The sequence below is a fragment of the Heterocephalus glaber genome, unplaced genomic scaffold (assembly GCF_053883595.1).
Source record: "Heterocephalus glaber isolate CG9 unplaced genomic scaffold, H.glaber_assembly_v1.0 deba00001067, whole genome shotgun sequence".
Taxonomy (NCBI): Eukaryota; Metazoa; Chordata; class Mammalia; order Rodentia; family Bathyergidae; genus Heterocephalus; species Heterocephalus glaber.
In genome coordinates, this window is record NW_028258187.1 from 4,896,447 (window position 1) to 4,911,080 (window position 14,634).

At 37.7% G+C, this 14,634-nt stretch overlaps 2 protein-coding genes across 9 annotated transcripts in view; one reads left to right on the top strand and one right to left on the bottom strand.

Moving 5' to 3' along the window:
- Spata17 (spermatogenesis associated 17) overlaps nt 1-10,041 on the bottom strand; it is a 195,474-nt gene extending 185,433 nt beyond the window's left edge. For all 6 annotated transcript variants that reach the window (XR_015450762.1, XM_004867388.4, XM_087209870.1 and 3 more), the window contains exon 1: nt 9,764-10,041. Coding sequence is in view for 5 of the 6 variants with exons in the window: in XM_004867388.4 (XP_004867445.1) it covers nt 9,764-9,831 (68 nt within the window). In the remaining variant the exon portion in view is untranslated. The remainder of the gene's footprint in view (nt 1-9,763) is intronic.
- Nucleotides 10,042-10,080: 39 nt separating this feature from the next.
- Gpatch2 (G-patch domain containing 2) overlaps nt 10,081-14,634 on the top strand; it is a 171,754-nt gene continuing 167,200 nt past the window's right edge. For all 3 annotated transcript variants that reach the window (XM_004867387.3, XM_021246418.2, XM_013066535.3), the window contains exon 1: nt 10,081-10,281. In XM_004867387.3, the coding sequence (XP_004867444.1) occupies nt 10,226-10,281 (56 nt within the window). In that variant the 5' untranslated portion in view covers nt 10,081-10,225. The remainder of the gene's footprint in view (nt 10,282-14,634) is intronic.

Sequence of the window (14,634 nt, forward strand, 5' to 3'; positions counted from 1 at the left end):
GAAAGAGCAGCAGAAAGGCAAAGGCAAAGGAATCTGCGTAACTGACTTCTAGATGCACTACTGAAACTCTGAGACAGCACGATCACCCTAACACAGGAAGAATAACCGAGACACTCAGAGAGGGAATTGACACCGACACCTCCAAGGACCCCAAATTTCTGACTTCACCCGTATCAGGGAGACCAAGCCTCACACATAGTGATAGTAGGAGCGACTTGACCTCTGAACGCACGCAGAATAACTTCAATTGTGTAAATGAAAGCCTTGAAGAGTTTAGGGATATTCGTTAGGGATGCATATCCTAGTACAGCTATGACGGGAATGATAAAACACAAACTTCAGACGGGGTGAGGGGGAGAGAGGGCGAAATGCAGCAGGCACACACAAAGCTCCAGAATTATTGGCAGCATCAGATTTATTCAGCCGAGTGGGGATTCACACTTGATCTTTCAAAAAAAATATTGTTTTATGGCATGTATCTTTATTTATATAAATGCTCTTTCTGTGCTTATAAAATATTATATGCATTTCTAAAAGGACTGTGAAACTCAATTTTGGGTTCGCAGCAGCAGGTGGGCAGTCAAATTTACAGAGTAAATTGTTGAAACCTGTCATATCTTGTATATATAAATCGGGAACTCCATAAAGGGGAAAACTAAAGACTTTGTCCTATAGTCATTGAATGTGGGGCAAGAAAATTTAAAAATTAAGTAATATGTTGAAAAGCAAAAAACAACATGCAATTAACAGAGAAGAAAATAGGAACTACTTCAATAGAAATTACAGGGGTACTGAATGCTCTAAGCATGATTCAGCAATTCCTTCCCCAGAAATTTCTGTTTTTATGATAGTCACATTATTAAAATAAAAGGAACAAACGAAAGGAACAATAGACTGTGATACAGTCACAAAATGGAATAACATTTTGTCCTTACAAAAACTTGAGCATATCAATATGTCTGATCATGGACAGAGACCTTATAATATGAAAAAAGAAAGATACAGTGTAGAATTATGTGTTCTCATACTTACAGGATGCTAATTTAACTGTAAGTATATGTAATGTAGGTACAGAAAAAGTCTGATTCTATACAGGGCAGATTATTAAAATTATTATTGTTAAGGAATGAAATCTAGAAAGAGAAATTTATTTTTATTAATTTCTAAATTCATTCTATCATAACAGCCATGCAATACTTTTATAATTAAAAACAGAAGAAAATGAACTAATACAACCTTTTAAGAAACTATGAATAAAATTTCAAGTGAAAGGGAAGTATTAGACTATCCAGGAACTAACCTCTAATTAATTTGGACATTTACTATAATACTGTGTCCTAGCCTAGCAAAAATGCTAGAATGTTGGAAAGCACATTGGCTTCAAGGAGAGACCTTGGTTCAAATCTCAACCACGCCACTTACTAGCTACTGGATAAATTTAAGCAAGTTTTTCATCACAAAATGTTTTGGAGATTTTTCTTGGAAATTTCAAGAATAATATGCCATGGATATATTTGTTGGTACATCATAAAGAGCTTAGTAGAAAGACTGATAAATGATAGGTACTCAATAAAATATAATGGTTATTATTGTATTATTAAATACTTAGGGACATCACTGTGGATTATAGAAAAATACTAGTTTGTCAGTATCTTACAGTTCAAAACTAGTTATTCCTTGTAAACTGTGTGAAATTTGTTTGCTACTCAAACCAAGCACATGTATTTATGTGACATGTTCTGTGCTCTCACATATAAGCTTATAAACAGACCTAAAAAAATAATAGTAACAGTAAATTAAAGTGCATGGAAAGTGAAGTATTAGGTAAGAAGTAAGGATCTGTAGCACTGGGACGTGGAAGAGATTGTTCCTAGGAAAGAGTAAGGGAGGGGAAGCGCAGCAAATGAAGGCTATGAGGAGGCTCCCAGAGAAGGGAGCTTTCCTGATCTCCCCAACCCAACCTGGGCTGCGACACCCCCGGCGGTGTGCCTCAAATTCAGCACAGCTCAAAGAAGTCATCTCCTCCTTCTTCCAGGTCCACCCCTGTCCTCCCTACAAGAGCTCTTTTTTCCCGCCTCTGTGCCTTTCTTGTGGATGGTAACTGCCTCCACCCAACTGGTCCCATCAGGAACTGTGAGGAAATTCCTTCTTTCCATTTTTGCCTTCACCTTTTTAAAACTAGCTACTTGCAAAGGTCTTGTTTCCCAGACAAATAGTCTTCTTCTGCATTCCACCCTGCAAAGTGCTGCTTCGATGATGATTTGAAAACAAAAATGTAATCGTGCCATTTTGTTTCTGAAACCCTGTAACACCAATTTCCATAAAACATCCCCAGCCTTCTGAGTGGGTCCTTTAAGGATGTCAAAATCTTTCCAGATGTGGCCTAGACAGAATCTCCCATGTCTTCCTTCCCCGCTTCCGCCTATGACAGGGCCACTCTACTGCAAGAGCTCCCTGAACACGCCATGTTCTCTTACCTTCACTTCATCACAAACTTACTACTCTCCTTGAGATGACTTTTCCAACTATAACTTTCAGAAAGATTTATCACCATAGTACTCCAAACTTTCTTCTACACACTAATTATAACATTTTTATTCTGAAAGCTGGGCTCTCATCTTCCTCACACCTGTATCCCCACACAACAGTGAAGCTTCTGATTCATTAGAGGAGTGGAACAAATAATCATAGGGAGGAGGAAGGGAAATGGAATGGAGGGAAGGGGAAGGAAACAAGGAAGGAGGGAGAAATAGCACGACCATTTCCAGATTTGCCATAGATGACGTTTTTATGTATTGCCCAATCACATACTGCTATGGACTAGGATAAGAATTTTAAAAAAAATTCCCCCATCATCGGAAATCCCTTGAATCCCATCTTGTCTCTCATCATGTTCTTCACAGCATTTGATATTTACTCCTGGTCTCGCTATTGGTGCCCTCCATTAACACTGTGGGTGCCAAATTTGTTTCTTATGAAAAATCTAAATCTTTATGGCCCAGCGACTACTGAATTTTGGGGCTGTGTGATTCCGCTGTCACATGATGACGTTCAGGATGTTCAGTAGCTACCACATCCATGTGTGTGCAAAGCCCTTCCGCTGCGACCGACTTCTTTCCAGTTTCTCTTTCCCTTCCTCTCTTTTCCTCCCTCCCTAGATTTATTTTCTATCCTTGTACAGTGTTTTTAAATTACTCAAACCATGTGGGGAGGAAGAGATGTAAATATACAGATTCACCTGGTGCTTCTTCAAACTAGCATATGAGGTACCTCATTAGTTAGCAATGCAATAGGTTGGACTCATTTTTACTTATTGTCATTATAAATGCAGAAGATAAGCAATCAAATTCACTGTTTTCAGTTTGTTTTTTAATCTCTCATCGTGACACCAGTCAAGTGGAAAATTAAATTATCTCTTTTTGGAGTATTAAATGATAATGTATATAAACACAAGCACCTATTATATTAATCAGAACTATACATTGTAAGTAAAAGGAAACCACTAAAATTAACTAGTAACTTATTGCTATGCTTTAACTTATGTGCTGAAGTTTGACTTCTATGCACATTTTTCTGTTGCCCTTTTTTAACTGCTTGAAAATGAAATTTCAGATACTTGGGTTACCACTGGATACTGAATACTCATTCAATATGTCATGAACTGCTAGACATTTTATGTTTAAAATGAAAAATGTGGGTAACACTTTAGTTTAATGGTATATTAATTAGTTCCAAATTACAATGAAAATTCTATAGCAGTGAATAAAATATGACATCTACATGAATTTGAAATAAATTTATTATGATCAGTATTATCACAATGAATACTAAATGAATTAATAATGATGAAAGACAGAAAGTATTACCAGCAATATAATAAAACATCAAGAAAAAGTCGGAAGTTTCTAATCATTTCATCATCAATTGGAAATAAGAACTATCCCCCTGTATAACACTATTCCTGTCCATCATTAGTGGCCAGAAATTAACTGATAGTAAATATAAAATAATGAATGTGTGGCTAAATATCTTTCCAGTAATATACAAAAAATGCTTTTACATATTAACAGACTGCTTAGTCTGACCTGTGTATATTAGCTATAAATAAATAATAATTTAAAACTCGATAGCTTTTCCTTTTTTCATTATTAGCTAACATGAAACTATTTTAGACAGTGGGAGTAAAATTCCAAAATTAGCTAACTTATGCTATCAGATATGCTGATGTGTAAAATGATTATTGTTTTCCATACAGATGGACTATTTGGTTTTAAGGTCTTATCTATGCTTACCTATACCTAGTGTTCTGGTCATGACCAAGTGCCTAATCAGAGGCACGTAATATTGAGAAGCGGGCCTATGCTTTGGAATTGGGACTCTCGCTCTGTCTTTCAGTGATAGCCCGCATTATTACCATTTCACAGCTCAGTGCAAAAGGGGTTGCGTTACACTAGTAGTGATCACAAAGTAGGAGTTCCCATACTTTATCACACAAATTTACATCAGTGCCTTTTAAAGTCCTTGGATTGGCTTTCTTCCCTCCTGGCTTCATTTCCTGGGCAAGTCCACCCTAACGCCACAGCAATGGGCAGAAACAACAGGGGTCCATGCTAGGGAGGAGCGGGACTTGGAGGGTCACGGCGCCAGTGTCCTGGGTGGCAAAAGTGCTGGCTGGGCTCAGACGTCAGTGTCTGAGCTCCCTGGAGAGGAGACTTGGCTTGGGGGCGGGGGTCAGGGAAAGCCCAAGAAAGGGTCCGCGTGCACCCCGAACGGGGAACGAGAAGCAAAGACTGAGCAGGCGGCATCCAGGCGTCTGGGCCGTCGTGGAGGGAAGAGCCCACCACACTGGGTGAGAAGGACCCCGGGGTAAAGGGGGAAGTCCAGGTCACCGGAGTTTGGTTTCCGTACAGGGATTAAGCAAGTAAGTAAATGTACCGGGATGCTGAGACAGGAAGATCGCTAGTGTCTAGGAGCTGAAGAGCAGACTGGGCAATATAGCAAGAGCTTGTCAGAAAGGAGAGGGGGAGGGGGGGGAGAGAAAAAGGAGGAGGAGGAGGAACGGAAAAGGAAGGAAGAAGGGATTGGGGAAGAAAAGGGAGAGGAAGGAAGGAAGAGGGGAAGAAGGAAGGGAGGAGAAAAGGAGGAAGGAAGGAAGGCAGGCAGGGAGGGAGACTGCTGTAAGCATGAAAATAGATAATGGAATTTAACACACAATAAAATAGGAGAGTAGAGTTCTTACTGATACAGCTAAATTTAAAGTTTGCATGAGGGATAAGGAACATACAAAGTTTCAAGGAACTGCTTTGAAGAACATTTACTGATTAAAAAGAAAAAAAGAATATTCCAGTGGACAGCCTAGCAGACAGCACCTTAGTAAACGGATCAAATCCACACTGTCTGGCCCGGGGCAAACCAAAACCATGCTCTATCTGGTAGGGTGCAATCAGATCACCACATCACTTTGGAATTCTCTTGAGAAAAATATCTAAGTGGAATCCAATCAAGAGAAAAACCAGACAAACCTAATTTACGGGATATTCTAAAAAATAACCAATCTGCAATTTTCAAAAGTGTCAAGGTCATGGAAATCAAAGAAAGTCGAGAAAATGTTTAAGACAATCAAAGAAACAAGACAAAACGATCTGTGTGCTATAAAGAATATGTTGAGGGGCAAGTGGTAAAGCTTCAGTGGAGCCCAAGAATTGCGGAAGGTCCAGAGACAGGCCAGTGCTAACCCCGCCTCTGATGGTCAAATGACAGCAGAGTCGGTCCTCAGGAGTGAGGCACGCGTGGGAACTCGAGTCCTCGGGCTCCAACTTATTCTCGTGGGACTCAGAAAAGATAGATTTGTAAATATGTTCCTGCAAATTTGAGCTTGTAATAATTTTAAATACTGTGTAGATATATGTGCATACATTTAATGATTTTTTAATTTCAAATACTGTTTTCTATCTCTGAAAGTTCCATTTGCTTCATTTTTATATTTCATTTACCTCCTCATTATATTTTCAAAGTCCATATGCATTTACTGAGTAGCTACTTGATGATCATTATCTGATAATCCTATCATCTTGACATTTCTGTTTCCTTGTTTTACTGACTGATTTTTTTCCCTCCTGGTTATGTGTCACAGTTTGCTACATTTTCATATGAGAACCTATGAATATCTATTATGTTGTGGAGAGTTTAAAATTTATTCATAAATTTCCCCAGGCCCCCCAAAAAATACAAAAATAATTTGTATCTCTGCAAATGTTATCACAATTTTATTAACACTTAATTTGTTTCATCCCTTAGTTCCAAATCCACAGTATCCTCCTATTCTGGTTAGTGGGCTTAATCTCCTTCCTTTAGTCTAAATCAACATTTCCTTACATGGTTTGTGAAGTTTCTCTGGGTATTTAAATTGATACATGTTCAGTGGCTTTATACAGACACAAGGCTGTCTACTTCGGTTACCTTGGCAGCGACGGACAGCCAGCCAGAGAAAATTATAATGTTTTTCTTCTTTAATGAGACAGCAGGAAACATGTTCTCTCTTATAGGGAATGAGGCACAGGCAGGATTCATGTGCATTTTTATTTTGCTTTTTAATTAAACCAAACTATATTTTATTTTACAAATATATCTGATGTTGGCTGTTAGTTTTAAAAACATATTCTTTCTTACTAAAAACATTTCTCTTTTTATTTTATAACTTTTTAAGAACAAACATTGAAGAATTTTATCTCAGTGAAGGTTACATAGGTACCATACATACTTATGTAAAAATTACTGAGGTGCACATTGACAGTACATGCACTTCAATAAATACATATATTATAAATACACCAAGGAAAATTTTGACTAAGACATCAATAAACATATTAAAGTTTTCAATAAAGAGAAAGAAAACCCAGGAATAGGTATTTATCAATTGATTATTTAACATCCACTATGTCAATCATATGCCTTTTATAGTTTGTCCTTCAGTGATTTCCTATTATAATTATGAATTTATTCGGTACTTAAATAATGTGCCTAATAAATACAAATCACTTAATCTTCTTAGTTAACAAAACAGGAAATTTAGTCTCTTTTACAGATGTTAAAACTAATATTTAAAGAATTCAAATAAAGTAAAAGTTTAAGGGTTTTTATTTAAACCTAAAGTAACACACAGTTAAAACTGGATTGTCCTTACACATGGTCACAAATCATCCCTATATACTTGGAAAAAACCTTGCTAAGGTTCACTTGTCACAATTATGAATCAGAAAATTTAGTAATTTAATAGAAATAAATGTAAAATACTCATATCTAGTCAATTATGCTACTGTTCAGATTAATAGAGCAAAGATAATTGCCCAAATTCAAGGAACCAGTTTACTAGTAAGAACACAACTAAGAACTGTTGTCAGTTGTTGGAGTCAGAAAATCTATTACATTTGTGGGAATAACAGATTCTAGAATCAACTCAGTTTAAGGAAATTATGGTTTAGGTTTATATGGGATAATGAATTATATGCAAATCCTCAGCCTTTACTAGCTAGTCATTTATTGGGCATTTTCTTTACCTCACCCTGACCTTGGAAAGATTGGTTTAAAAGTAAGTATGTGATATACTTATTGCCATGCTGGGACTTAATTATTTAAAGTAGGTAGAATTTGAAATTTTGATTCCTTCATGATCTTTAGAGACTTTCCTTCACACTGAAAATATTATTATTAATAATAACTATACATGAAATGTTAGAAATGAGTTTGTTTTAACCATGGCCTTTGCGTAGTACTAGTCATTTCTGTGAGCAATCTCCAAGCTTGAGGAAATGTGTGCAATGTCAAATTGCCAGATGATAGGAACAAAGGTTGAGACTGAAATTTGTAAGGAGAAATATGTCATTTGCTATTGTGTGGCACTTCATCAGGATTTTGTAGAACATGGTTCTAGGGTGCTAAAAATATGTCTTTGTATGTTTTTTGAGGTACTTCCATATTGACTTCCACAGTGTTTGTACTGATTTACATTTGTGGAAGCATTCCTTTTTCTGTACACCCTCACCAGCACATTTTACTTTATTTTATTCTATTTGTATTCTTGATGATCACCATTCTGACCAGGTCCACCACTCCTCGGTATATACCTGAAGGAGTTAAAGTCAGCCTGCCACAGGGATTCCTGTATACCCATGGTTTTTGTGGCACAATGTACAATAGTCAAGACATGGAACCAGGCAAGGTGCCCATTAACAGATGAACGGATAAAGAAAATGTGGCATATATAAAAATATGCATCATTTTGTCATTTATAGAAAAATGGATGGGTCTGGAGATCATGATGTTGAGAAAAATAAGCCAGACTCAGAAAGATAAATATGTCATATTCTCCCTGCCATGTGGAATCAAGAAAGTAGAAGGGAGACTATTAATAAACAGGAAGAAGTGAAGGAGGAGAAGGGCAATAAGGGGAGGTGACAGAGGGACATGATTAAGTACGTTATGTGCACGTACAAGTCTGCCAAAATGCAGCCCATTAATCTGTATAACCAATATACAGTAATGAAAATGTTGGGAAAATATAGATTAATACGTTAACATTTTAATAAACAAAAGAAATACATTAAAAAGTTCCTAAAATAATGCTTTACATAAAATCCATACTTAAGAAATGTTAGGTGTTTCCCTCCTTGTTCCATCTTCTTATACCACAATTAAATTTTTAAGCACCTATATTCCACACTAGGCTGTGAACGTCATGAGGAATGAAAATTATTCCCTGCCACATAATCTAAAACAACGGTAGCTCAATATATAATTTCTGAAAGCTAAATAGAGAATTTCTAGCTATTTTTAGTATGTTTACTTAAAAACAAATGATTGAAAGAGTCATTAAGCTAATTATTCAACAAATAATTATTGTGCAGCTATTATGTGTTAGGAACTAAGGTACTGTGGAGTCTAAAATAATGGTCAGCAAGAAAGAGCCATTGTCTTTCTACTAGTTGAAAAGGTGAGACACATATTATCTCACAAAAATATAATTGGGATCAATGTTGTAAAAGACACATGGTGAAATCACAACATAGTAGTGAGATAAATGTTAAAATAACTGTTCAGAAACATTGTCGTGTTGACTTATTTTTCATTGATCGCCAAATCTCTGTATTGTATCACAGTCTAATTTACTTCCCTGCAGTTTCTCCTAAGTTGGAAACAAACATCTAGGCCACTGTTACAGCGAACTGCCTCCCGGGTGGAGGGAGATGAAGAAGGCTGCTGGTGCCTTCCTTACCTCTCCTACTAAGTAACATCATGGCACCGGTTATCTTGTCCGAATGGGTACTTTCACTTTCAGAACACAAGTGAGTCACAGAACCGGAGTTCCAAGATGCCAGTGACCTAAGTGCGGCTCAGATGCCTATGCAGGCAGGGAGCACAGGAGCTCTGGGCCCAGGGACCCCGGTCAGGGCTCTGAACTTTCCAGGACAGGGACAGCACAGATTTCACCAAACTGAGCAGTGGTGACGTCCAAGAAAAATACATCACTTTACCATTTTATCAGTGCCGGGTCGTTCCTTAAATTACTTCAACCCGAGTCTCTGTGGCCTCTCTCTAAGTTGAACTCCCCTGGAAAACGTTACTTTCAAACTTCTGATTATGTTTATAGCCGCTTAGGGGGCGACTTGGGTGCTGCTTACTGAATGAAAGACTTTGCTCATGGAAAACTCCTGTAGAGGAACAAGTGGTTCAAGTCACGCCGGCAAACCCTCTCTTCACGACTTACCTGTTCCTAAAGTAATACTGATTTTCTAAAAACCGCGAGCGAGCCTGCAGCCGGGCTAACGTGGCCATGTACTCTGACCTTGCGCCCCGCCGGTGTTACTCTCGTCTCCGTGGCAACTGGGCGAAACCATTGGCCAGCCCAGGGGAATCCACTTTTTGATTTTCCTTTTCTTCCACCATGATTAGGTTTTAAGAATACCAGGAAGAAAATTAGCAACTTTTAGCTGTGGAAAGTTTAATGAATTTTTATCTGTCTCTTTTATGAGTGAAAAGCGGCGCGTAGAAGAAGGCAAGCGGTGTGGGAGGAATTAATGGTTGCGTCCAGCTTCCGGTTTCCGCCCTGTGGCAGCTTCCTGGAGCTCTTCTCAAAATGCTAAACTACTCTGTGGAAGTCCGCAAGGCTGTAGCAGTTGGAGTCTGTTCTCGGGCCTGAGCCTCCAGGCCAGGCTCCTGGGCGTCGTTAATGTTCGGGGCCGCCGGGCGCCAACCGATCGGAGCTCCAGCCGCCGGGAACAGCTGGTGAGGCTGGCGACCCTGGGGATGGGCGACCCGGAGCGGGTGCGCCGCCCGGGCCTCTGGACCCGCACTGCCGGGGCGGGAGTGGTGACGGACGATCTGAAGACGTGCAGGCCGTGCCCGCACTCCTGCCTGGCGTGGACGCGCTTTGAGGGAGGCGTTTTGACGTGTGCTGAAGATGTGCGAAGGAATACAGTAAACGTTTGCTGATTGTTTGTGTACCAGGATATCTAGGAGTCAAGCGTTCTGTACTACACAGCAGCTGCCCCCCCCCCCCCCATTGCTGGCAGCACTGGGGACCGGAGCACTTTATCTGGATCCAGGCCTTATTCTTCACTTTCCCGCTAAAATTGTCATATTATACTAAATTTCTTCAAGTCTCAGAAAGCTAGATTAAAGCTAGATTTCTGGAAAATTGGTAGTGGAAGAGACATCAATCAGTGATCCCCACTCCTCTTCCCGCTTTCCGCTATCTTGAACGTTCCTTTCCAGTTCACCGATGTGTATGGGTGTTGTCTAAGGACGTAGAAAGTCCAGGATTGAGTTTGGGTTTGGATCACGCCCATAGTATCATATCCAGTTCCACTTTAGAGTAACAGACTGCTTTAACTTTTCAAGGTGCTTACCGATTAGACTTTTATCTTTATGACAGCCCTGTGATACCAGAAGATCACAGAATACTGAAGTAATTTCTCCACATTTGCCCTGGAAAGTTTAATCTTAGAGATAGCAGTTGTTCCTTTGTTTAGTTTTCTAATTGTATACTCTGTGATGCGTGCAAGCCTTTTTCCTGCAAGAGAAGCAGTGAAAACAAGCACATTTTCCACTGACAATCCTCAAACCACAGTTTTGACCAAAGGTGAAAGAATGTTGCTTGAAAGTACATGTTCACCCCTAGATTCTGCAGAAAGTAGAAAATGCAGAATTCTATTAGTCTGTGATCACAAAGAAAATTTCTTTGTCATCACCTACAACTGAAAAGTTGAAAGAATATCTTGCCCCAGTTACTTTGAGTTCGATCAAATGATTCTTTGTTCATTTTATAATGAATGTAGAAGTAGTTAAGCTACTTTTAATTGTCACATTTTCTAGTAAGAAATGAAAAGTGGAGAGCACTTTTTTTAATGAGTGCAATTAGGGTAAAATTAAAATCAGTCTTTAAGTACTTAGTTTTATGACTTCTGGCAGTTGTACATACTTTTATAGCCCACACAAAACAAGACAAAGGACATTTCCACCCCCCATATTTCCTTTGCAGTATACCTTTCTGTATTCATCATTCGATGTCTTGGTAAAGGAGGAAGACAAAATGTGGTATATAGTTTGATTTCCCCTTACTATGGTGATGGTGATTTGTTGGTAGGTTATTTGATTAAAAAGTGTGATCCTCTCAATATCTTGCTCTACCTTCCATCTCACACCAAAATTATGGGTAGTTGCCTCTTTGTAATGTTGAGAAGCCTTGAGTTATCTTATTTTTACTTCTTCACGTACAACTTAATGGCGCCCATGTATAACGATAGCATCTGACATTTGTTGGTTTTGGATGAAATTCTTAAAATCTTGCCTGGTGCGGCAGAATGAATGTGTTCCAGAACACTATAAACTTTATTTTCTAGTTTAGCATTTCTTAATGGAATTTTCTGTTTCATTCATTGAACATTTACTAAGCCGTGTTTGTTTTACCCCCATAATGAAATCCCAGTGCTACTGGGGTTGCTACTAGGTCACTACAGTAGTTGGTGCCATGTGTTACATACACGTCATCTCATGTAAGTCCCGTAGATAGGTGCATTATTCTTTGCATGTATATAATGTGACAGAGAAGCAAAGGTAGTTTAAATAACTTGCCTAGGTGTCTTATTTGCAGTGTGATACCAGTGTGCCTAAAGAAATTCCTAACCATCTGGTATTCTGCCTGTGTATCTGAATAATAATGTACAACATCTCTAGGAATATATGAACTACAAAGTTTATCCCCAGATTTGTTAGCCAACCTGGAATTCCTGAGATATTTAACTCCTATGTTGATGTTTTAAGAACTTTTCTCCAGGGGAGGTTAATTTCCCAATTTTTAAGCCCCGCATGAATAAATGTAGATGATTTTTTTATTGAACTATGGTATTCCATTTATTTAACTTTGTTATATGGCTTTACTTTTTTTACTTCAAAGCCATTAAAATAAACTATGTACTCTGGATGTTTATTTCTGCAGTTTCATTTCTGTTGGTAGTTTAACTTTCTTTAGGTCTAGAAAATTGCACAATCAAAAGTATTTTTTTGAATAACTGATTTTCTTGAAATGTTTCCTCCTATCAAGTTTGTATAATTCAGAATTCTCTTTCAATTAAGGATCAAAGCAATAGCCAGAATAAATTTGGGCAAGTAATTAATTTTGCTATAGCTTCTTAGCATCCTATTTATGTCAAGCCAGAAACTGTTAAAACATCTTTGATAATGTGCCCTTACCTTCACGTTCACTTAAACTAAATACTTAAGAGAGTCTAGCTTGTTAATGTGACAGAGAATTTGAAATCCAAATTGTCTAAAATTTTCAGTCAAGTCATATATTTCTTTTGTTATTTGTCTGAACATTCATTTAGTCATTTAATAGTTTGTTCATCCTAAGAGTTTTTAAAACTTATGTGTTAAACAAAATGGTAGGATTTGTAATTAATGTTCAATTGTCTTCTCATTCCTTATGTAGGAATTCAAGATATATTATGTAATATTAATTGAGCATGTAGAACCAATAAACAGGACTCATTATCTACTCGAACTAAAGCTTACCAAAGATGTACTTGAATATATGCATGTTGACAAGAATTACAATTACCTTTTACATTCTAAATTTTTGTCTTTTTTGAAGTCTGACTTTATTTCATTTAGGCAGTTTCTTTTTCAGTAGTTCACATTGTGGAAGCATTTAGAAGAAATGAGAAAAGTTTCTAATAACTCTTGAAGTCATTAAATGAAGTAACAAAAAAAATCAAAAGCACAGTCTTCAAATTGAAATAGTACATGAACTTTCCTTATTAAATCATTAGTTGCAAGTCAGAATTAGGCTTTTTTCTTTAAAACTCAGTGTGGTTTGGTTTTCGGTGAGTTACCAGCAGAGGGAGAACAGAAAACTTCTGAGGCACCCTGCGGTAGCAAAGGTGACAGGTAGTGGTGGCCAGTAGCACCAACAGTTGAATACAAGTCAGTGGGGTCTTTGCTCCCAGGAGGGGAAATGATTTTTTTCTGTTTGGTAGAGAACCTTGTGACTTAACTGGCAAGATTACTTTCCTTACTCCTCTTCCTTCTCATAATATCTGTACATTAAAATAGGAGTGGCTTAGATTATTTTGTTTTTAAACTTAAGATTTTTGGAGCTTTTTAAAGCTTGATAGTGTCCTTAACGAGTCCAGGCACTTCCTAAAATCGAATGCAAGAATTTTGCATATATCTGTTGTCCTTCCTCTGTTCCTAAATCAGACTACTTTGTGGCCCCAGAAAGGTTGGAGGCCTGTGAGTCTGCTTGTGATAGCCTCTGATTCACCTTGAGATTGCACCTTGGAAGCTGCATGGCTTGCTGTTTTGTTGGTCAGTTTCTCTTGTTTGTAGGTAGAGGTTTTGAATGATGAAATAATTTCTCTCAACATTAAGTATCCACTCTGATCCTCAACAAGTCCTTTCATGGTAGAAAATATACTTATTTTTATGATGAATAAACAGAATATGTGAATTGTCCAAGGTTCCATGGCTAATGAATATAATAGAATTTAGCTTCTAAATTCATAGCTCATGTTCTCTAGTTTCCTCCCAGCCTTCTTTTTTTCTTTAGAGAATTCTATTCCGTATTCATTGCCTTGTGTTAATGTAAAATTGCAATTAATCATTTATACGTTTCTGAAAGGTACTTCCCCTTTTTTCCAAACCTACCTCTTTCAAAAGGAGAAAGAAGGTTAATTCTGATTAATAGTTTATTTACACGGACAAGTCAAGGAATTGTATTAACATTTACTGTAAGGGTTATCCTTTTTTTTTTTTTTTTGGTACTGGGGATCGAACCCAGGACTTTGCACTAGCGAGGCAGGCGGTGGAATCACTGAGCTAAATCCCCAGCCCAGGTTATTCTTAATTTCTTAAAATTCCCTCCCCAAATATATAAAAGGAAAAAGTTAAAGATATAGAGGTAATAAATTAGAAGGTTGAGATAAGGAATTATTTTGATAAATAGTAACACTATTAAGGAAGGAAATTTATGAATTGCAGTGAACAGCATGAATCAATCAAATTTAAGGTGATTCAAATGGATCATACTGTGTTTAATTAGTCATAAAATGTAACTCTGAATGTGGCACCTTTAATTTT